Source organism: Gracilinanus agilis, chromosome 6 (genome assembly GCF_016433145.1).
Source record: "Gracilinanus agilis isolate LMUSP501 chromosome 6, AgileGrace, whole genome shotgun sequence".
NCBI lineage: Eukaryota > Metazoa > Chordata > Mammalia > Didelphimorphia > Didelphidae > Gracilinanus > Gracilinanus agilis.
The window spans coordinates 39,774,788-39,798,585 of record NC_058135.1 but is presented as its reverse complement, the minus strand read 5'-3'; the positions used below and the strand labels follow the sequence as shown (position 1 = coordinate 39,798,585).

At 36.4% G+C, this 23,798-nt stretch overlaps 1 protein-coding gene across 1 annotated transcript in view; it reads right to left on the bottom strand.

Moving 5' to 3' along the window:
- WDFY3 (WD repeat and FYVE domain containing 3) overlaps positions 1 to 23,798 on the bottom strand; it is a 325,051-nt gene that overhangs the window by 100,965 nt on the left and 200,288 nt on the right. The window contains exons 22-29 of the mRNA XM_044681612.1: positions 18,892 to 19,003; positions 16,378 to 16,568; positions 15,300 to 15,452; positions 14,974 to 15,047; positions 14,705 to 14,866; positions 11,405 to 11,499; positions 5,200 to 5,320; positions 4,738 to 4,955 (exon numbers count right to left, since the gene is read on the bottom strand). Of these exons, the coding sequence (XP_044537547.1) occupies positions 4,738 to 4,955; positions 5,200 to 5,320; positions 11,405 to 11,499; positions 14,705 to 14,866; positions 14,974 to 15,047; positions 15,300 to 15,452; positions 16,378 to 16,568; positions 18,892 to 19,003 (1,126 nt within the window). The remainder of the gene's footprint in view (positions 1 to 4,737; positions 4,956 to 5,199; positions 5,321 to 11,404; positions 11,500 to 14,704; positions 14,867 to 14,973; positions 15,048 to 15,299; positions 15,453 to 16,377; positions 16,569 to 18,891; positions 19,004 to 23,798) is intronic.

Below are 23,798 nucleotides of genomic sequence, written 5' to 3'. Positions count from 1 at the left end.
AGGAGGTGTGACTCTAAACTCAGTTTAGGCTGGATGTTGAGATAAAATGAAGTACTTGTGAGCCTATGTCCCCTGTGTCTCCTGGTGCCATGGAATTGACCCTTTGTGACTTCAGTCTGAGAAGCACAGCCTACATGCAACTGGAACCTTTAAAGCCTCCAAACCTGGAAGCTGGGGCCATCATGTTGCAAGGAAAAAGGAAGTCCAGGAAGCTGTAGAGTTCGGATTTAAATCATGTCCTGCAGCTTACAAAAGGCTTTAAAAATATTATCTCATTTTTTTTCTCAAAACAACTTGTGGCAGCTATTGTTATCCTCATTTTACAGATGAGGAAACTGATACAAACAGAGGTTAAATCCTTGCTCAGGGCATACAGCTAGTAAGTGCCTATGGCTAGACTTGAACTCTGGACTTTCTGACTCTAGGTCCAGGATTCTATTCTACAGAATCCTGTAGGAATGAATGATTATGAGAAATTTAAAATCTAAACTACTTTTAATAATGATATTTTCCAAATGTTAACTTAAAAGCATACTCACAATAAATAATCTTAGGGGTATATAGTAATATATGACAAAATGACATTATTATAGGACAGAGAAGTAGCAGATCCATTAGTATCATATATAAAAAGATAAAAATGAAGAATGTGGTGACATGGGAAATATTTCTTAATCAATATTCATAAATGAAAATGTTCCCCCTTTAAAGAACATTAGATATTTTATCAAAGACAGGAAAACATAATATGAGAAGAGAGATTACAAATTCTGATGTTGTAACTAAACAAGAGAAACTACTTCTCATTTCTTTTGGAACCAAAGACCCTAATATGGAGGCTATACATGAAAAGCACCTAGTGTTCCAAAAAGCAAAGGCACAAGGTCAGGGATATATGTGGAATAAGTGCTTCTGTATTACTTCTACTTGGACTAAAATGGTAACTAATTATATTAATTAGCATGTCATTAGTTCAAATTAAATACATCTTATCACTATTTTTGATAAGGGAGAAGTCTGGGCTTTTGATTTCATCAGGGCTGATAAGCCAGTATGAAAGCTTCCCCACCAATGGAGATCAATACATTATCTACATCTTAGTCTTTCAGAGTTGTCTGGGATGAGGGTGCACTAAGATTTTAATGACTCCTCCATGGTCACATACCTAGCTTTGTGTCTTTCAGAGTCCTTGCTGTCTCTCATATCACTCATTAACTTTTGCAGTATAACCTTCATATATGCATGCCACTAAATTAATCAACATGGGCAATAGCTGATTTGAATTTTTTGATGCATAGCCAAATTTAAAATTACTTGGATTGCTATAATGTAGATAAAGAAAAACAGAAACTCATTTTTCATAATTAAAGAAAATAAAGAACATGACTTAAAATATAAATACAAAATTAAACATTTACTTTCTACCTTTTGACTTTTCATTTTACATGTAAAGATTTTTAAAATAAAATTTTCATGTCTTTTAATTTCTACTTAAAAACTGTAACACAGTATCATTTACCTTTTTTAATTTATCTAAAACTTTTAATTTTTAATTATTTAAAACTTCAATTAATCTATCTTTATCTTAAGCTACATAAATTCTTTTATGCTTGTCAGACATTAAATGAATGTGTGAGCTTTACTTAATTTTTTTATTGTTATTATAAAGGGAAGATTTAGGGAGGGAGAAGAAGGATATAACTGAAAATGACTAATAAAATAAATCATTAATAAAACTTTTTAAACATCTTCATGTTATCAAACAGGACAGAATCATAAAAGCAAATATCTGAATTCATCTTCAATAGCTGAGGAACATGTAATTAAAATGAGATGTTCTTAAATGACATTAGCAAAATCAAAACAAAATTCCAGAGGACATTTCATTTACTTTAAACCTGTGACACTTCCATGGGTGGGTAGATAAAATTGTAATATGATTTGGTACAAGGAAGCCCTAATTAGGAAAAAACTCAATTAATGCTCACTGGCAACTTTTTTGTCATGTTACAATCTCTGAGATCTACTTAGGGCACTGAAAGAGCCTGGTTAAGTGGAGAGAGAACAGTATTCAGATCCTGCTCAACATGTTGGCTGTGTGAGCCTGGGCATATCACATCTCATTCAGACCATATATGTACACATCTGAAATAAATAAACAGATATACATCTTTCAATGTAAAACTATATTCAGATATAACTTCAGACGCTTTCTGTAACATTCACTCAAACACTCAGTTTAAATTCTGAATATATCATGAAACTTTTGGGCAGGGAAACATCAGCTTTGGCTGCTATATTTCCCCAGCCTGGCTCAGGCTCTGACTCTGGATTCCACCACCAGGCCTCACCAGCCTTCTCACCCTAGTTTAACCCTCTGCTGCCCCTTGAAACCCTTCTCCCCCAGGTGAGTGAATGCTGAGGCCTTCCTTCCCTTCCAGGCTCTGTCTTTGGTATAAAGTCGTGGCACATTAGGGCATAAGCTCCTTGAGGGAAGGGTCTGTCTCTCTTTCTGCTTGTTTCTGTGCCCCTAGAATTTAGTACAATGCCAGGCACAGAGAGTGTGCTTGCTTTATAAAGCCTCTTACTCTGCCTTGCTTTCTCTGTGGAAGTTCAAATTAAGAAACCAAAAATAATGATGGGCATACATTAGTTGTACTAGTGAGAGTAGAGAGAACAATATAGCTTTGTATCTATGACCTTTTTTGTCTGTGAAGAGCAGGGGAAGCATTTATTGAGTCCCACTATGTGTCAGACACTGGGCTAAACACTTACCTCATTTGATGCTCACAATACGTCTGTGCAGCAGGTGCTATTTTTATCTCCATTTTACAGTTGAGGAAACTGAGGTAGACGGGGTTAAATGGCTTTCTCAGAAGCATACAGCTAGGAACTGTCAGGGACTGGATTTGAACTCAGGTCTTTCTGACTCCAAGTCTAGTGCTCTATCTACTTTGCCTGCCTCCTAGCTCATGGGTGTTTTCAACATTCTGAATGAATATATTTAAATGTTTTCACCAAAATTTATGAAGAGCAATTCAGTCTAAAATTAAGTCCAGCCACTCAACTAAACTTTCCAACAGAATACCTATAGTTCTCTAGATTAACTGGTGTGGCTGAGAGACAGACAAAGAATACAATAATTAAGAGACTCAAAAGCCTGGAGCACAAATGCCCATCCCAAGAGGAAAAGGGTTTCATGGTCCTTAAGGCCATGTGCTCATGGCAAAGATGGTGATAGAGATTCTTAGGAACTATGGAAGGTCTCTGCTCTCTGTGATTCTTAAAGTGGAAAGGGCCTAAGGCCTAATGAGCAGGAAGCAACCAACCTGCTAGACTCAGCTTCAGTCTACAATGAAGCTATCAGGATCACACACCAAGGGCAGATAAAGACCATGCCCATTCCTTCCCTTAATCAGGGGTTCTGGAATTGCTTGAGCCTTGAACTACTCTTGGGGGAAAAGGGAGAAGAAAACTGAATTTGTTTAAGAATGTGTGGGAGAAGGCTTCCACTTCTCTCTTTCGGTACAATCCTTCCCCTACTAGCATAAACATCTCCAATGAGATCTCCCACATCTTTAAATCTCTACATTTCTAAATTAAAGCTCATTAGCTCTCCTCCAAAATCCTACCATCTTCCTAATTACCTATTACCACTGAGGGCACCACCATCTTTTTAGTCTCCCGGGTTTGCAAATCATCTTTGACAGCTCATTCCACATTCAATCTGTTGCAAAGTCCTATCCATTCTAACCTAATAATACCTCTTGTGCATTCCCCATTTTGCTCCCCTGACCTAGCACCAACCCTGGTATGGGGCTTCATCAACTCACACATAGACTATTGCCAAGGATACTGACTGGCTTTCCTGACTGTCCCAAGACACCTCCCCTTAGCCATCAAAAAGACTATCCTAAAGTGTGGATTTGCCCAGGTCTTTCCTCTATTCAATAAACTCTAGTGGTTCCCTATTGCCTCCAGGAACAAACATAAAATCCTTGGTTCGGATTTTAAAGCCCTTCCCAAACTGTCCCCTTCCTAACTTTCCAGCCTCCTTGATATTCCTTGAACATTCTATCCCAAAACTCCAGGCATTTTTTTGGCTATTACCCATCCCTGGAATGCTCTCTCTCCAAGTCTCTCTTAGCTTCCTTCTAGCCCCAGGTAAAATCGACCCTGCTATAAGAAGCTTCTCTCTAGGTCCTCCTTAATGCTAGGGTCTTTCCTGTGAGATTACATCCAATTTATATGTATCTGTGTATGTATAGACCTACAGAGAAACAAACAGACAAAATATGCATATCTTTTTTGTTGATGGTTGTTTGGCTGTTACCCTTTGTCAATCTCCCAATCAGATCATTAACTAGCTCCTTCAGGGCAAGGCTTGTTTTTGCTTTTCTTTGTGCCCCCATACTTAGAACTTCTCCTGGTGCCTTGAAGATGCTTAGTGAATCTTTACTGTAACTTTACTAAATGATTCAATGAACAACTATTAACCTGAACCCTAATCACTCTGAAGTGCTGAGATTTTGAACTGGGCTGGGAAAGAATGACCCAAATTGGTGATTTACCACTGACCACAGATTACCCTCATGATTTGAGCCTAATCTGAGAGATGTTACAAAGCTTACAGAGATGTTCCAGGCTTAAGAGCCAAAGAACCAGCAATCACAAGTTGTCTGTAAGGTTAGGGAGAAGAGGAAATCTTGCTTCTTTTCTAGGTAAAAAGTAACATACCTAGCACAGTGCCAATTTTATTGGTCAAGACAGAATCCGTCTGCTCGAGCCAGCCTCCACCACTGAGTCCTTCTTTAAACTTGATGAGAACAGATTGGTTACTCAGCAAGACAACCAGAATCCTCATGGCTGCAGTCACTGTAGTCGAATGCAAATGTTCCTCAGTAAACATCAGGAGCCAGTCAAAACCCAGTGTCCGGACCAGGTCTTCACAAGCTCTATTCAAATGGAAGAGAATCAGGTTCCAAAATTAGTTTCAGGGTTTAGTGAGATGAGACCCAAAATCACACAATAACTTTTTTTAAAAAAGGATCTCAAACTGAAATTAACATTCATTAAAATTATGATGGTATAAGTTATTTCTTTAGGTATTCTCTGACTTATTCTATATATTTTAGAAGTACATCAAGCTAAAAAACAAAAGTAATAATCAGCATGCAATTTTAAGTGAGTTTTACTTACTGTATATTAATATTTGTCTTTTCCTTTGATGAGTAGACTAGTTTAAGTAGAATATCTAACAATCTATTTCTCAAAAGGATAAGATTAGCAGATACAAGACCTCCGAAATCTTCCTCAGTTCCTAAGAAAAGAGTCATTAAATTCCACATGTAAGACATCCCATGAGAACAATCTCTGTGCACTGAAATATCAAGATTTTCTTCCCCAAATTATTCATCTAGAAGAACTTTTTCATACACCTTGCCAATAACAAGGAGAAACAGAAAAATTCTAAGATAAAATCAGTTCCCTTTTCTTTTATTTCTGAAATATTATTATCTCAGCTCTGATTTGATATGAAATGATGATATTGGTTATTCTAATCCTGGGATTACAATTATTTCTTTCTCCATAAAAGGATAACTGATTGCCAGGGGAAACATCACCTTCTTGCCACATAGAAGTAAAACAAAACTCCATGACAATGTAATGAGAATAAATATACTTCTTTTCCATACTGTATCTGATCAAGGGACAGGAGATAGAGAAGAGAAAATATTTTAGAGTAGGAAAAAGAATGAAAATAACAGATGGATGTATAAGCAGAAGAAAAATGATCAACAGGCAAAGAAGAAAAGGAGAAAGAAAGATAAAATAACAGCAAAGGGGTGAAAAGGGAACAGAGATTAGGAAAAGAGAAAGAAGTTGATGGGAGGGAGGAATTTAAAGAAGAGATGGAGTAGATGAGAAAAGGTGAAGAAGTGGCATAGAACAAGCAAGATAAAAAGAAAAGAAAAAGGAGGAACTGTAGAGGCAGAAAAGAAGGTTCATTCTTATTTCTCAGCATGGACTTTGGCTGAGGAGAGGAAGGAGGAGGAAGGGATATGTGACCCTTGGTCCATCTGGCCTAAATCTTCTCGGTGAGTTTCAATCTTATCTCATCAATATCATTATTATTTGAGATTGCAGAAATCTCAAAATTAACACATTTAAAACAATGATCTTTCTCCCCAAGCCCTTTTCTATTCCCAACTTCCCTCTTGCTGTCAAAATCACCCATTATCCTTCCAATCTCCTCAGTTGTAGGTGTAGCATAATTTTTGATGGCTCCTTCTCCTTTACTCCACATGGCTACTCAGGGCCAATCTTATCTTACCATTTCTGTCTGTCTAACAGGTTACATTCAATCTCTTCTCTCTTCCCAGATAGCTACCACCTGAATTCACGCAATCTTCTCTTCCCTCCTAGATTATTGTGCAAAGCTTCCCTGGATTCAAGTCTCTCCAAACCAAAGCCAAATTTCCTTCAACAGAGATATGAGCACACCATTCCTTCCCTGCCTTTAGGAACAAATTTAAAGACCTCAGTTTAGTTTCTAAAATCCTTTCCAACATGCTCCAAACCGTGTTTCCAGACTCAATCAGGCCCTCAGATTAGAAAGTGTCTAAAATGCCACCAGGGAAGGGTGAAGGGCATCTATAAGAAGCTTCAGTACTAATGAAGCAGCTGGACCCAAAACCAAAACGAAGCTTGGCTGCAGATGTGTCTGGTGATAAAAGGAAAGTCCAAATCAATATTGCATAGGAACCTGGGATGGAAGATCTATGAGCCAAGGTAAACTGGATGTGGCCAAAGAGGAGATAGAAAGTTTAAACATAGCCGTCTTGGGTGTTGGTGAATTTAAAATGGATGGGGAATGGATGAATTTAATTAATCTATTATTATGGGCAAAAATTCCTTAAATGGAATATCCCTCATTAAAAAAAAAAGGTGAGAAAAGAAAAATTGAGATGTAATCTCCAAAACAACAATGATATCTGTTTGAATCCAAAGCAAACAGTTCAATATGACAGTAATACAAGTCTATGCATCAACCACAGATACCAAAAAAAGCCCAAAATTGATCAGTTCTATGAAGACTTACAACATTCTAGAAATAAGACCAAAAAAAGATGTTACATAGTTGGAAATCAAATGATGAGCAAGTAACTTTTGAAAAACATGGAAAGATCTACAAGAAACTACGTATAGTGAAATGAGTAGAACCAAGGGAACATTATATACAGCAAAAGAAATATCATTTGAAGAACTGTGAATGTTCACCTTCAGAGAAAGAATTGAGAGAAATGAGATAGTCTTATACATACCTAAATCTTTTTGACAAATGATGCCTTTTGTAATGGAGGGGGAGTTATTTTAATGCAATAAACTAATTAATTAATTTTAAAAGATAATTAAAATAACAGGCAAATTTAGTCTAGGAGTAAGTAGGATAGTAAGTAGGATGAGGCAGAATAGAGACTATTAGAGTTTAGCTAACTTGTTGGTCATGGCAAATATTTTTTTTTAGCAACCTAAGAGGTGGCTACATACAACATCACCAAATGGTCAATATGTAAATCAGATTGATTGCATACTTTGCAGCCAAAGAAGGCTCTGAATAGTCAGTCAAAACAAGGTCTAGAACCAACTGCAGCTCAGAGGATCATGAACTTTTTACTGCAAAATTCAGACTTAACATCCTTTCTGAATATGAGATGGAAGAGCCAGAAAGCAAAATGGCTGTCTGGTGAGGTTTTGCAAATAGCTCAGGAAAGAAGAAAAGGGAAAGGGAATAATATAACCACCTGAATGAAGAATTTCACAGAAAAAGCAAGGAAAGATACTAAGACGCTTTTAAATGAGTAATACAAAGAAACAGAAGAAAACAATAGGAAAAAGGAACAATAAAAAACAACAGGAAAGATGATATCTCTTCAAGAAAATTTGAGATATCAAAGGGATATTCCAGGCAAAAATGATCAAGATAAAAGACAGTGGACTTAACAGATGTTAAGAGACTAAAAAGAAGCAACAAGAAAACACAGAAAAATCTTTACAAGAAAGATCTTAACATCAACAATAACCACAACGTGAATATTAATCTAGAGCCAGACATTTCAGAAAACAAAGTCAAGCAGCCTTAGGAAGCATTGTTAACAATAGTTATTAATTGCTAGTAGGGATGACAGAATTCCATCTGAATTGCTTAAGATCCTAAAGGATGATGCTGCTAAAATGCACCAAATCTGGGAAACTCAACTGTGACCACTGGATTGGGAAAAATCAATTTCTGTTCCAATCCTAAAGAAGGGTAATGCCAAAGAATATTCCAATTACTGAACAGTTGCACTCATTTCACATGCCAGAAAGGTTATGCATAACATTTTGCAAGCTAAGCTTCAGCAACATACGAACCAAGAATCACTAGGGTGGTTTTTGAAGACAGAAACTAGAGATCAAATTGATAACATTCACTGGATTATGGAGAAAGCAAGAGAGTTCCTGATAAGCATCTGTTTCTGCTTCATTGACTACATTAAATGTGTTGTGATACACACATTCCTCAAAGAGATGAAAGTAACAAATCATCTTACTTGTCTCCTTAGGAACTTTTGTGAGGGCCAAGAAACAACATTTTGAACTGAACATGAAACAACTGGTTTAAGATTGAAAAAGGAGTATGACAAGGCTGTATATTGTCACTTTATTTATTCAACTTAGATGCAGAGTACATCATGAGAAATGCCAGGCTGGATGAAATCAAAAGCTAGAATTAAGGTTGGCGGGAGAAATACCAACAATATTAGATAGCAGACACAATACTGCTCTGATCGCAAACAGCAAAGAATTAAGAAACCTCTTGATCAAAGTGAAAAAGAAAAAAAAAAAAAAGATGGTCTTGGCAAATGACCCTATCGCTTCCTGGCAAAGAAAAGGAGAATAAATGGAAATAATGTCAGATTCCTGGACTCACATTGTTCTGTCTTTGACTCATGGAAAGAGATGGCCTTTGAGTCAAGAAGACTTGGATTCAAGTCCTGTTTCTGACCCATCCTTCCTAGGTTACCTGAGGCATGCCACTTTCCTGGACAGACAGTGGCACTGCAGCCATGAAATTAAACATTTGTTCCTTGGAAGGAAAGCTACTGCAAAACTGGATAGCATACTAAAAAAGACATCATCTTGCTTACACAGGTCCATACAAAGCTGTGACTTTTTTTAGAAGCAACATACTGTTGTAAAGTTGGTCTATAAGAGGAAAACTCAGAACAGCAGAATCAACCCTTTTTGAACTATGGTGCTGAAGAAGAGTTTTGAGAGTCCCCTGGACAGCAAGGAGATAAAAACTATTCACTAGAAGGTCAAATACTGAAGATGAAACTCTGAAGATAGGCTTCACTGGAAAAGACCCTGACATTGGGAAAGACTGAAGGCAAAAGAAAAAGGGAACAGCACAGGATGAGTTGGTGAGTGTCACAGAAACCATGAACATGAGCTTGGGCAGACTTCAGGAGAGAGTGGAGGATTAGAAGGGCCTGGTATGCTAGAGTCCATGGAATCACAAAGAGCTGGACATTTGATTGAATAATTGAATGATTGAATAACAAAGATTCTCCATTTAAAACATTTCAAGTTCAGCCTTAGAATCAATACTTGGTTCCAAGGCAGAAGAGTGGTAAAGACTAGGCAATGTGGGTTAAGTGACTTGCCCAGGGTCACACAGCTAAGAAGTGTCTGAGACTAGATTTGAATCTAGGAACTCTCATCTCTACGCCTGGCCATTAATCCACTGAACCATTTAGGTGCCCTACTCCCTTTTCTTCTAAAACCAACTCTAATCACATTGGCTTTAGGAAGTGTTTCTGTGTAATTCAAACTTATTTTGTATCATTTGGGGATTTTTCTACTCTGTTTAAATAGAGTCATTTATATGCATTGGCAGTATTTCAGCATACTCTAGGACAAGTGCTGGATTTGATGACAGAGGATCTTTCCTAGTGTCAGAGGGTCTGGTCCTAGGCTCTGCCACTTTCTAGTGGTATGATTTGTGGCAAGTCAATGAAATGCTCTATAGACTCAACTTGCTCATCTCTAAAATGAAAGAGGTGTCCTAAAAGACCTCAAGATTTGTGGCAAGTCAATGAAATGCTCTATAGACTCAACTTGCTCATCTCTAAAATGAAAGAGGTGTCCTAAAAGACCTCAAGGATATCTTGCAACCTTTAAGTTATAGTCCTTTTATCCAATTTGTGTATAGTATATTCCCAAATAGCATAAACGCTACTTGAAGGTATGTGTCATGTCTTTTATTTGTTAAAAATTTCCCTGTGGAAACTAAGCTGAAATGACAGTATAGTATGGCTTGCAGTGAAGGAATCTAAGACAGAAACTCCCTAAATTATGTGCAAATACACTACAGTCTTCTACAGTATCTACAGAAAAACAAACCCACAAAACAGCTTTTCCCTAATAATATTTAATGGACAGGGAAGAAAACAAAGAAAAAGTAATTTCTATAATTTCCTCCTACTTGTAAATTTCTGAAGTATCTTTTCAAGGTACTTTAAATCAATAAATGTTTAGGCACTTTACTCACAAATGAAACATTCTTATTATCATTAATATTTATTTTATTTATACAAATATGATTCATTCATTTGCAATGATATTGTTTCCCCACTAGACCATTAATGTCATCCATGCAGGGAATTTCTGAAGAGGAAACTATTTACACCAATGCAAGTCAACACCTGCTCTGCAAGGTGTTGCCTGGGAGGTCAGAAGGGAAGTGGCATGCCTCAGGTAACCTAGGAAGGATGGGTCAGAAACAGGACTTGAATCAAAGTCTTCTTGACTCAAAGGCCATCTCTTTCCATGAGACCAAGACAGAACAATGTAAGGTACTGAGCACTGCACTGGTACCTGAAGCTTAGATAATAGCCCCATTGCTGAAGCTTACTGAGTAAGTTGGCCAAAAAAAAGAATGAGGTATTAGAGAATTTCATATGAAGTCTTCAATCTAAATATAAAGTATTTACACTCTTTTGTTGCTTTTCTACTTGACCAAAAAAAGTTAAAAAGATAGTGAAGAGTCCCTCATCAGGAGACCTCGGATCTAGTTTGGGTTAAAACTGACTCATCTCTGAGCATGGACTATGTTCTCGTTTTCCTCATTAACAAGTGATATCACCATCTGTTCTTCCTAATTTATTGGAATGTTGTGAAGATCAATGTGATCCTGTAAAAGAACTGAAAAATGTTTTTCGCATCACAGGAGTAAGGTGGTATTGTTGTAGCAACAGTGGTCAATCTAAAAGCTGCAAGTGGGCCTAGATTTCAAGGAATTTTCCATTTCTAAAAAGCTTCCTTACTACTGATATTTTTCATATCCAAGAATTCTTACCAGTGTCCAGCTTTTCTTCATTGTTTATTTCCATGACTACAAATTTCTCACAGACAGCAAATGTTGGCAAAGTGGAAGCAATGAACTGTCCAAACCTTCACACACGGAAAAAGAAAATAAGGAATCATGTCCATGTTGGCAGTAGAAAAGACATTATTTCCAGCACAGTGACTCACACATTTGGTACTTAATAAATGCTATTTGAAAACTGATGATCTCAACTCAGGTTCTGTGGGTTGTAAGGCACTTAAAAGTTTTCTTAAGAATCAAACAATAACTATAATTGTTTCTACTTAAGTTTTGAAGATACAAGAATAAATCTAAAGGCAGTAAAATTTTCCAGAAATTTGCAACACATGAAGTATGAATGAATTTAAGTTACCCAATCTTCATTTAATTCATCCCTCACCACAGTACATAATTTAAGAAAAAAATTCATTTCTGATATTACATTATTTCACACTGGGTTGTTGCAAAACCTTCACCACAAGGATCCAACTATATGTCTCCTCCACTCCTTGGCTGATAATTTCATCTGAGAAGATAGACACCATTTGTCTCCAAATCACTTATATCTCAGAACTTTCTGTCTTCATCTTCTTCTTTCCCACAGATTTCAGATAAAGATGTGGCCCTACCTTTTGGCCAAAACTAACCATTCTACCTGTGTCCTTGATTCCCATCTTGTTTCGCTGATAAAGCCCTCTTGTTTTCGTTCTGTTTCTTTCCTACAATCCTCCCTCTATCTACAAACAAATTTAGGTCTAATCTAGCTTAAAAACAAAACAATAAATCCTTCTTTTAAGTTTATTATAAGTTCAAACATCATAGAACTCTCCTCCTAACTTCCAGTAAGAGGAGTCTATACTTTCCTTCTCTACTTACTCATTAACCATGGACTCCTCAAACTCCTATAACCTAGTATCTTTTTTGCCCATCTATTGCCAGTCTATCTACTTTCCCCTAGATTAAGGATAAATTCTTAAAAAAAAAGGTTCTTTATGATTTTTGTCTATATCTATATTTCCCAATATTGTCATTTCATCTTTCCCCTCCAAGATAGACATCCATATGACAAAAAAGAAGAGGTTCAATTTGAAGTAAACCCAAATCAAGTGATGAATTCTTACTTGCCTAATATAATAGTTCTTTCTCAATTTCTACCTTCCTCAATGCCTATGATATCTTCTCAATAATAGACTCTCTCCCAGAACCATTTCATCCATTCCGTAGGCTTTAATAAAAATATCTCAGGGGTATAGCATAGTGGCTTTACAGCCAAGAAGATCTGAATTCAAATGCTGCCTCAGATGACTAGTTATATTACTCTGGTATCTTTCAGCCTTAATTTCACCTTCTGTAAATTGGGGGTAATAAGAGCATCTACATCACAAGGTTGTTGTGAGGATCAAAAGTAATAACATATATAAAACATTTATAAACCTTAAAGAGCTATATAAATGTTAGTTGTTATTGTCACTACTATATGCCTCCAATTTTATATACATATAAACTCCATCACTCTAAGCTCAGTCCCTTTTTATTTTTATTCTGAATTTAAACACAAAATAAAGAACATTTCCACATAACCCAGCAGAAAATTAGAAAAAAAAAATGCTTGAAAGAAAATACTAGCTATGTATATATAAACTCAAAGATCTTCATTTCACACTACTGGTTTATTAAATAAATCTAAATGATAAATTCCATCTTACTTTCAAAACTTTTCCGTGCCTTCTGAACCTCCTTCTGTTCTTTACTGTGCAATTTAAAAAACTGTTTTCTTTTTAGGTATCACTATTGATAATATTCCCTCAGCCTCCTTAAAAACTGAGAAAGAAAAACACCACTATGGACATACACAAAAAAATCCTTGTACCAAATAAGCATGAGCCAGGCAAAATGAGATAGGATGGCCATTACTAAAATTACCTATCTCCTTCTTCACCTTGAACCCATCACTTTTCTGCCAAGATGTGGATACTGCATGCCTTAATACAAGTGCTCTGATTATACTGATAAGAGATCTTTAGTCTTTCAAATTTGTTATTCTTCATAATGCTGTTGCCTTTATATAAAATCTTTTCCTGCTTTGATTCACTTCATTCTGCACCAATTCATACTACCAAGAATTCTTTGAAATTCTTTCATTTTTTCCAGCACAATAATAGAACAGAATATGTTCAACCATCTTCTCAAGTGGCAAATAGCCCCTGCAGTTCTCTATTTTCTTCCCCTATCCCTCTGTTCCCCTTTTCCTCTGAGATGAAGAAATTTATTTTGCACATAATTGTTGCCTCCCCAGTGTTATCACCTCCCCACTCCCTTAACCTCAGTCTTCCTATCCAAGCTTGTTTCTCTGTGTGGTTTGCGGTACATCTGGGCTAAAGATGAATGTGTAGAGAGAAAGGGAGGGAGAGGAGGGGGGAAATAAGGAAGGTCGAGGGGGAGAAAGACAGACAGATAGACAGGCAGACAGACAGACACAGAGAGAATGTGTGTGGTGAGAATGTGTGAGTCTGAGTGTGTGTGAAACCTACTTTGTCCAATTCAGAAGAGGATAATCTAATGCTCATCCTTTCCTCACCCCATCCTCCATAATTGTATCCTCTTTTCACATAATCTAATTAAGAAAAATATCAAGGTGTGCCCCCCCTCGATACTCCCTCCTATATTAATTTGTTTCTCCTTTTGTCCTCTTTTCTTTTTCCTCTTCAGATCTCAGAAGATGGTTCTCTATTTTTCTTCTTTAATTTCCTCAATACTCAAAGTTATTAAACTTCTGAAAGACATCCTGTTTGTCTCTCCCTGTCAGGATGTTAGCACAACATGATCTGTAGCCCTTTCCAGTAACTGAAATAAAGACATTTAAATTTCTCTTGACTCTTGAGTCTGCATTTCAAAATTACTCCTCAGCCTTCTTCTTTCATCAGAAATACTTTATTCCAATGAAGGTGCACTTTCTCCCCCTGTAGAATTATTTACAATTTTGCTATATATAATTTTTTTTGCCTTCTTAAAAAAACAAAATGTTCCTCTATCCTTGAGAATAAGTCCCAACTACACTCATTTGTACCTTCCCCCACCCCCCAAAAAAAAAAAGAAAGAAAGAGAGCTTTGATAGGTATAAGGAAGAACATGGAAGTATATGAATAAGAAGGTAATGAAAAAGTTATACCAACCAATTCTTATACTTCAAGCAAAGAATTCAATAATTTATTACTTTTCCTGACAGAAGCTTCATTTCAGTACCACATTAAAAAAAAATTCTTTTTAAAGCAAGACAAGAGTTTATATTACCTGAGCAAGTCATTGCTGTTGGGGAAGCCTTGAAGTAAGAAGCTCAGCACATTACTAATAGCAACAATGGTGGGTTGAGACAAAGACATATCGCGAAGTGTAAGTAGCAGCTTTGGGATTAACTGAAATTCTCTCATTAATTTAGCATTTTTTGAAGCTTCACTGAAAAAGAAAGCAGTTTTAATGAACAGTTCTAGTTCACTCTGTATGAAAAAATTCCTTTGCCTACTGAAAATTCTTAGTTCAAAACATCAGTCATTAACTAATACCTGGACTCTGTGAGTAGTTCAATGAAGTGTTCAAATAATGAAAGATGTAACTCATATGGTGCATGAAGCCAGACCTGTAAAATAGGATTAATAGGTGGTAATTGCAGACAAATTTATAGTTTATAAACCATAACCTTTATTTGCCTTAATTTGACTATGTATAACCTACTCTTTGGATCTTCCCCCAATACCTTAGTCAAAGGTCTTCATTACAGCATTCACTAAGAGACTCAGTTTATTAAATTTGATATTCCTCATCTTATCAACATAATTAGCGAAACTGATTTGCTGATGATAAAATTATGCATTATTACAACTATACATACTTCAAAATCACAAAGCAAATCCTGGAAGGCAGTAGAGTTTGGAATGATGGATGTCTCATGTCCACTATCAACAGTTCCCACCAAAGAGAAAGTCAGATGGAGAATATGGCTATTCAGAAGAGAACGTTTCTTTTTCAGTAGCATTGCCAATAGCTAAAATAAAACAGATGTAAAATGCCAGTTGATAAAATATCCTGAATACTTAAAAACTGAAAACATCGGAGAACATTGTGTGTCTGGATACTGAAAGCTAAATGAATAAGATATTTGGCTGTTCTCTGTATCTTCTCAGAATCTTCTGAAATTGAATCATTTTTAAGTTAAAAAAATTTTCAAAAAAAAAAAATCAAACCTATATAATTAAATAAGTATTTCTTAAAACTACTTCATCCATTTCTAGGAAACTGTCAACACAGCTTTAAAATGGATGGTAACATTTATAGGCAAAAGAAATTTAAACTCTCCAAGTACTTGTTTCTCTTCCTTGTTCAAATACAGAACATTTAGTTTTCGTTCTAATCATATTTGTACTCAAACAGCTTTAGCCCCTCTAAAATTCAGGGTATTGGGGTTGGAATAGAGTTGGGAAGTGTTACTGATTAAAAAATAGTGAAGATATTTCAGGACCTCTAAAAGGGAATGAGCATATGGCAACATGCCTTTATGTCAGTTATTTCACAAACCATGGCCCCAAGTCTGGGATGGATGATCATGATCTAGGAAGTGGTACCCTGTCTCACCTTCACAATGGAGCTAGGCTCTGAAATCCAGTGCTATATTTATTACTGCATCTATCCAGTCACTATGGTCCAATGAGCATTTCAAAGCATGTAAAACCTATACTGAAGTAATCTGTCCAACTAGAAAAAGTTTGAAAATGTAGAAGGAAAAAAAAATCACAAATAACTTCACCTTATTTCATGTCTTTTAAAATTTATATAATGAATTTCAAGTTTCCTGAGTGAATTTAGACTATGTTACTCTTCTGTAGCTAAAAAAATGTGCTATTAACCATCATGAAAATAAAAGGAATTTTTAAAAGAGGAAAAATAAAGACAGAAATCTTTTATTTACATACCTGGTAACCTTTGATTCTTTCCATTTCTTTGCTGGCTAATGGGTTGCTCTTTACTACACAAACCAGGGCCTTTACAGCAGCATATAACCCTTCCACATCTGATGCCATGGCTACTAAACCCAGAATGGCAGCAGCTCCACCAATGTACTGTAAAGTTGTGGCCACAGGCTTAGGTATAAATGTTCTTACTCCTGATTCAAAGACAGTGAAATATTGTTAGGGTTAAAAAAATTTTTTTTTAACAGTAAGTATAAAAATAATGCAACCCATTTTGATGGTACTTGGATATAAATTCCATATCTCATCCTTTATTCAAAATGATTATTCTAATAAAATCAAGGTAATTTGCACATGTCAAATGATTAGTAAATGCTTTTTTCATTCATTTACAAATATTGTGAATTGATACAAAATAGACTGCATAATGCAAACTCAAAAGATTATTTTCGACAATTTTGGTAGGTGATTTTAAAAAAATATTGATTTGTAGAATTTCAAAATCAACTGCAGTATTGATTTGACTTTCAAGTGGTTATCCAGGGATAAAACTCTAACAGGCTCTTTTAAAAATGTGTTTATAAAACCATTAGAACTTATCCTTGCAGAACAAGAGAAAGGACTCAGATAGGTATTGCATAAGAATCAAAAAACAATTATGTAATTTTTTAATTCTGAGAGATGTGAGCCAATCAATTTGGCTTAGCTAATGTAGACAAAAAGGCAGTCTCCAAGTCAGGAAGACCCGGGCTCAAGACAAGCCTCCAAGACAAGGCTATATCACAATGGGCAAATAATTTATCCTCTCATTCCCTAAGAAATATAATTTATGTCTATAAGTTACAGAAAAGTTGCCAATATGAAAAGGAAGTTTTTGCCAAAAACAACTTTTATCATGCAGATCTCTCTATAAGATGAAGTCACAAGTTTGACACCAAAACATATAGATGCAAACGACACTTAAAATTTTTCACTTTTGGGTGATATTTGTGATTATTTCATAAATACACTGAAATACTGATGATTACTTATAAAACACATCATTTCTAGGCAGAGAATACATGCTCAATTAATTTCTGTTGAATTCAATTAAGAAAGGCAAGGCAGAACGGCAGAATGGATAAATTACCAAACCTGGAGATAATGTGAACCAGCTTTTGAGAAACCATTATTAAAATTTGCAGTGTGTGCCTCTGAAATTGGCAAACTCAACCATTCAGGGCTTGATTTACTGTGTTGCTGATTGTCTAGACTTAAGAAAATGATGGAGAAAGTGTTAATAATGCAAATTATCTTTAAAAGAGTGTCCTGGGTACCCACAGTAATGCATAAGTGACTCAAACGGTCAGTGCCAGGTTATGGGATAGGTGGATTGTTGATCTATAATAGCAAAGGCAGTTTCCATACTGGAAGTCCTGACAATTATCAAAGTTTTAGGAATAAAAAAAAGTGAAAAAATGTGGTTAGAATAAAGAAAAAGTGTTCTCAATACACTATTACAAAGAAAAAAAGCAACAAAAAAATAAATAACATGCTATTAATTGCTAAAATTATAAGAACTAAGAAAAATATAGAATTTGGTTGCCAGTATGTAATAAAGGCTAGTACAAATCACACATATGATCAGTTAAGCAGCCTGTAAAAACCGGAGAATGCAATATTCTGTCTATGTAATTTAAAATTTATCTTGAAATATCAAGAATGTATTTTGCTAATTCAGTTCTCCAGAATGGATGGAAAGAAAAAAAAAGGATGGTTTTAAAAAAAATTAAAAGGGGGGCAAGCTGGGTAGCTCAGTGGATTGAGAGTCAGGCCTAGAGACTGGAGGTCCTAGGTTCAAATATGACCTCAGACACTTCCCAGCTGTGTGACCCTGGGCAAGTCACTTGACCTCCATTGCCCACCCTTACCACTCTTCGACCAAGGAGCCAATACACAGAAGTTAAGGGTTTAAAAAGAAAAAAAATTAAAAGGTTGGGAAAGATTTTCCTTTTTAAAATCAGATTATGGTAGCTTGGTAATAAGGTTAGTTAAGTTTAAGGACATTTTGGTATTATAAAATACCGCTGAGCACTAACTAATGAAATATATGTGATTTAGAGGAAAATTAAATCCTTCTTGTTTTAAGTTTTTTCTTCACACCTCATTCCTTGAATCAATCATAGATACCAATACTAAATTTGAATGTTTACATGATCCCAGAAAATATTGCATAATACAACTGACCCTGGGATTGCATTGTCTCAAATTTTTTATGTCTTTATTTGTTCATTACTAACACATCAGTTGAACCAAAACACAGAAAACAATGAATGCAATTTTAACAAAAAGAGTAGGATAAACAATATATGAATTACATTATTATTATTAAAAAAGTATTAATTAAAAAGGCAAAAAAATTGTCAGTATGAATGACACCACTGAGACAGCAGGAAGACATAAAGTAATCATTTAACTCATTATTTTACTTAAGATTGCTATGCATATACAAAGGTCCGCAGCAGAATTCTGTCTTACCTAAGTAGCCAATGAGTGCAGCACCAACAGTGCGCGCTGGCCCATTCAGATGCCCGGCGGAATTATGTAACAATTTCACAGGGGTGGCATTCTCATGGGAGGAAATAGCTAACTGTAGAATAGAAAAAGAACATGATAAAAACTATTAATGGGCAAAGACTGGGATTCTTTTGCTCTAAGAACCAGACATAAATGGAAAAATAATTATTTTGCCTTCCAAAAGAGTTTTTCATAAAAATATATGGATTGATAATATAATTAATCATATAGAAAAACGGATGTAATTCTGGAGATATGCAAAAGTCTGGAAGGATATAAAACCAAAAAGATAGAAATGGGGACAGCTATTCTCAATGCAGTATCAGGAAAGACTTGAAGGAGTTTGTGTCCAATCTAAAATATAGTAGTTCGACTGAGGATATCCTAGAGCCGTGTTGGCAAAGCTGTGGCACAGGAACTGGGGTGGAATGAAGGGGGCTGTTCTGTTTCCCCTCCCCACGAGTGCCTGAGGTCATTTCTCATATCACCCTCCCCTCTGTCCATGGTCTGGGGTAACGCAGGGGGCAGGGCACAAGTGGTTTGAAGGCTCACTCAGTTTGGGCATGCAATCTCTAAAATGTTCACCAATGCTGACCTATACCATCTCCATCTGCTGCCTCTATTTCACTACTATTAGTTAATATAATTGGGCCAGGTGGTGGCACAGTGGATTGAGAACCAGGCCTGAAGTTCAGAAGTGCAAGTCACTGAATCCCTATTGCTGACCCCTTACTGCTATTATTCTATCTTAGAACTATACAGAAGGTAACAGTTAAAAAAAAATAGTTAATAAAATTTTCCTGAACTCATTGAATTGTGAAAGTTGTTGAAGAATTAAAAAAAAAAAAGTTTTAGATTAAATATGCCTTTATCAAAAGTAAGACTTGGGGACTTCCGGGTTAAGATGGCGGCAGAGTAAGAAGCAGCTCTTAACCTCTCCTGACCAAAACACACAAAACTCCTCAAGGGGACATAAAAACAAGTCCAGACGAATGGAGGAACCCCACAACAGGGCACAGCGTGGAAGGTATGTGGAATCGAGGCATTTCCATGCTATAAAGGGGTGAAACAGCTCTCACTAAATCGCGGGCTGAGCAACCACCCCACCCCCACCCCCTCCACACACATCTATAGCGCCTAAGCCAGCTAAAAAGAAATAGAGCGAGTTTGGGCCCATCGAGTCATTGGAAGCTCCCGGGCCTGTTCCTGAGAGCAGCAAGATTTAGGACCCCAATAAGCCAAAGAACTCATGCGAAATCTGAGCGCGGGAGCAGAGAGTGGACGCAGGGCGCAGAGCGCGGGCTGAGAGCACAGGCAGACACAGCCAGGAACTAAAGCTCTGAAAATCTGAGTGGGGAACCAGCGTGGATGGGTATACAACTGTGGAAGTAGCGCCCTGAGACTTGTAAAGGAACCTCCTGCAGAGGATCAAGCAAGGGGGTCCACCAGGGGGCTTGACATTGGAAAAAACCAGAACTCAGACCTCAGGAGCCAACAGACCCTGGACAGACACTGAGCGCGAGGATAAACCTGAGAAGCTGCTGGGCTAATGATGGCTACCCAGTCTCAGGAAGCTCAGAAGAGAAAGAATAACAACAAGAAAAAGAAGCCTTTAACACTCGACAACTTTTACACAGAGAAAATCCAGACAACCGAGCAAACAGAGGAGGAGAACAAACAAGCACCCAGACCCTCCTCAAATAAGGAAAACTCCTCACAAGCTATGGAAGAGTTCAAAACTGAGATTTTGAGGAAAATGGAAGAGATCTGGCAAGAAAATAACTGTTTAAAAGGTAGAATCTTGCAACTGGAAAGTGGGGCTTGGAAACCAAATGAACTGATAAGCAAATTGAACACCAGAAATGACCAGATTGAAAAGGAATACCAGAAGCTTATAGCCGAAAACCAGAAGATTATGGCCGAAAACCAGAAGATTATGGCCGAAAACCAAAAGATCATGGCTGAAAACCGAAAGATTATAGCTGAAAACTAGTCCCTAAAGGCTAGAATTGAGCAGCTAGAAGCTAATGATCTCTCAAGACAACAAGAACAAATAAAACAAAGTCAAAAGACTGAAAAAATAGAAGGAAACATGAAATATCTCAATGAGAGAGTGACAGACCAAGAAAACCGGTCTAGAAGAGACAATTTGAGAATAATTGGTCTTCCAGAAAAACCAGAAATTAATAGAAACCTGTACTCCATACTAACAGAAATAATTCAGCAAAATTGCCCTGAAGTCCTACAACAAGAGGGCAATATAGACATTGAAAGGATTCATAGAACACCTGCGATATTCGATCAAGAAAAGAATGCCCAGGGATATAATTGCCAAATTCAAGAGTTTCCAAGCAAAGGAAAGAATCTTACAAGAAGCCAGAAAGAAACAATTCAAATATCAAGGAGCACCAATCAGGATCACACAGGATCTGGCAGCCTCCACACTAAAAGACCGCAAGGCTTGGAATACGATATTCAGAAAGGCAAGAGAGCTGGCCTGCAACCACGGATCAACTACCCATCAAAATTGACTATATATTTCCAGGGGAAAGTATGGGCATTCAACAAAATTGAAGAATTCCAGGTATTTGCACAGAAAAGACCAGGGCTAAATGGAAAGTTTGATATCCAACCACAAAAATCGAGATAAACATGAAAAGGTAAATAAGATACAGAGGGGAAAGAAAGAAAACTTATAATTTTTAAATTTGCCTTTTTAAGGGCCTCAGTGAGATCTAATTATCTGTATTCCTATGTAGAGAAACGTTATGTATAATTCTCTGTAGTGGACTCTATTCACTATTATAATATTCACTATTATAGTAATCAGAAGAATAATTCACAGGGTGAGGGTGGAACACTAAATAATCTAAGATGACATGGGGGATGGGAAAGAGGGGGTGAATAGCAGGGGACACCAAGAGAAACTCGAGTGAATAAGAAAATAGGGTATTCTATTACACACAAAGAGGGCATGGGAGGGAGAGGGGACAAATACTATTATAAGAAGGAGAGGAAGAGAGTATTAAGAGGTAATAATCAAACCTTACTTTTAGTGTAATAAACCTGGAGAGGGAAGAGTAGCTATACTATCCATTGGGACATAAAACTCTTATCTAACCCTTCTGAGAAAGTTAGAAGGGGTAAACCAAGGGGAGCAGGGGAGTGGGGAGGTCAAAAAAAGGGAGGGGAGAAGAGGGAGGGAATTCATAAGGCCTTTAAAAACAAAAAGATGGGGGGAAAAATAAGGGAGGGGTAGAAAGGGAAGTTAATCAAGGGAGGGGATAAGGGATAGCGGCTCAATAACAAACCACTGATTTAAAAGGAAAAAGTATAAGGAAAAAGGGGGAAGGAAGAGGGGAGAATTCGAAAATGTCAGCAAATGCACAACTGATGATTATAACTCTGAATGTGAATGGGATGAACTCGCTCATAAAACAGAAGCAAATAGCAGAGTGGATTAGAAACCAAAATCCCACCATATGTTGTCTACAAGAAACACATATGAGGAGGGTGGACATACACAAGTTTAAAGTTCAGGGTTTGAGCAAAATCTTTTGGGTGTCAAATGAGAAAAAGAAGGCAGGAGTGGCTATTATGATTTCTGACAAAGCCAAAGTAAAAATAGGTATGATTAAAAAAGACAGGGAAGGTCATTACATCCTGATTAAAGGCAGTATAAACAATGAGGAAATAACACTGCTCAATATGTATGCATCAAGTGGCATAGCACCCAAATTCATAAAGGAGAAACTGGCAGAGCTCAAAAAGGAAATAGATAGTAAAACCATACTAGTGGGAGATCTAAATATTCCTCTGTCAGATCTAGATAAATCAAACCGAAAAATAAATAAGAAAGAGGTAAGAGAGGTGAATGAAGTCCTAGAAAAATTAGATCTAATTGATATGTGGAGGAAAATAAATAGGAACAAAAAGGAATACACCTTCTTTTCAGCTGCACATGGCACATTCACAAAGATTGACCATGTTATAGGGCATAGAATCATTGCAAACAAATGCAAAAGAGCAGAAATAATAAATGTAACCTTCTCAGATCATAATGCAATAAAAATAATAATTAGTAAGGGCACCTGGACAGGAAAATCAAAAACTAATTGGAAATTAAATAATATGATTCTTCAAAACCAATTTGTCAAAGAAGGAATCATAGAAACAATCAATAATTTCATTGAAGAAAATGACAATGATGAGACATCCTACCAAACTCTGTGGGATGCGGGCAAGGCAGTACTCAGGGGGAAATTTATATCCTTGAGTGCATATATTAACAAATTAGGGAGGGCAGAGATTAATGAATTGGGCATGCAACTCAAAAAACTAGAAAGCGAGCAAATTAAAAATCCCCAGATGGAAACTAAATTAGAAATACTAAAAATCAAGGGAGAAGTTAATAAAATCAAAAGTAAAAGAACTATTGAATTAATAAATAAGACTAGAAGCTGGTACTTTGAAAAAACAGATAAAATAGACAAAGTACTAGTCAATCTAATAAAAAAAAGGAAAGAAGAAAACCAAATTGACAGTATCAAAGATGAAAAGGGAAACCTCACCTCTAATGAAGAGGAAATTAAGGCAATCATTAAAAACTATTTTGCCCAATTATATGGCAATAAACATAGCAATCTAGGAGATATGGACGAATATTTACAAAAATATAAACTGCCTAGATTAACAGCAGAAGAAATAGAATACCTAAATAATCCCATATCAGAAAAAGAAATTGAACAGGCCATCAAAGAACTCCCTAAGAAAAAATCGCCAGGGCCTGATGGATTCACAAGTGAATTCTATCAGACATTCAAAGAGCAACTAATCCCAATACTATACAAATTATTTGATATGATAAG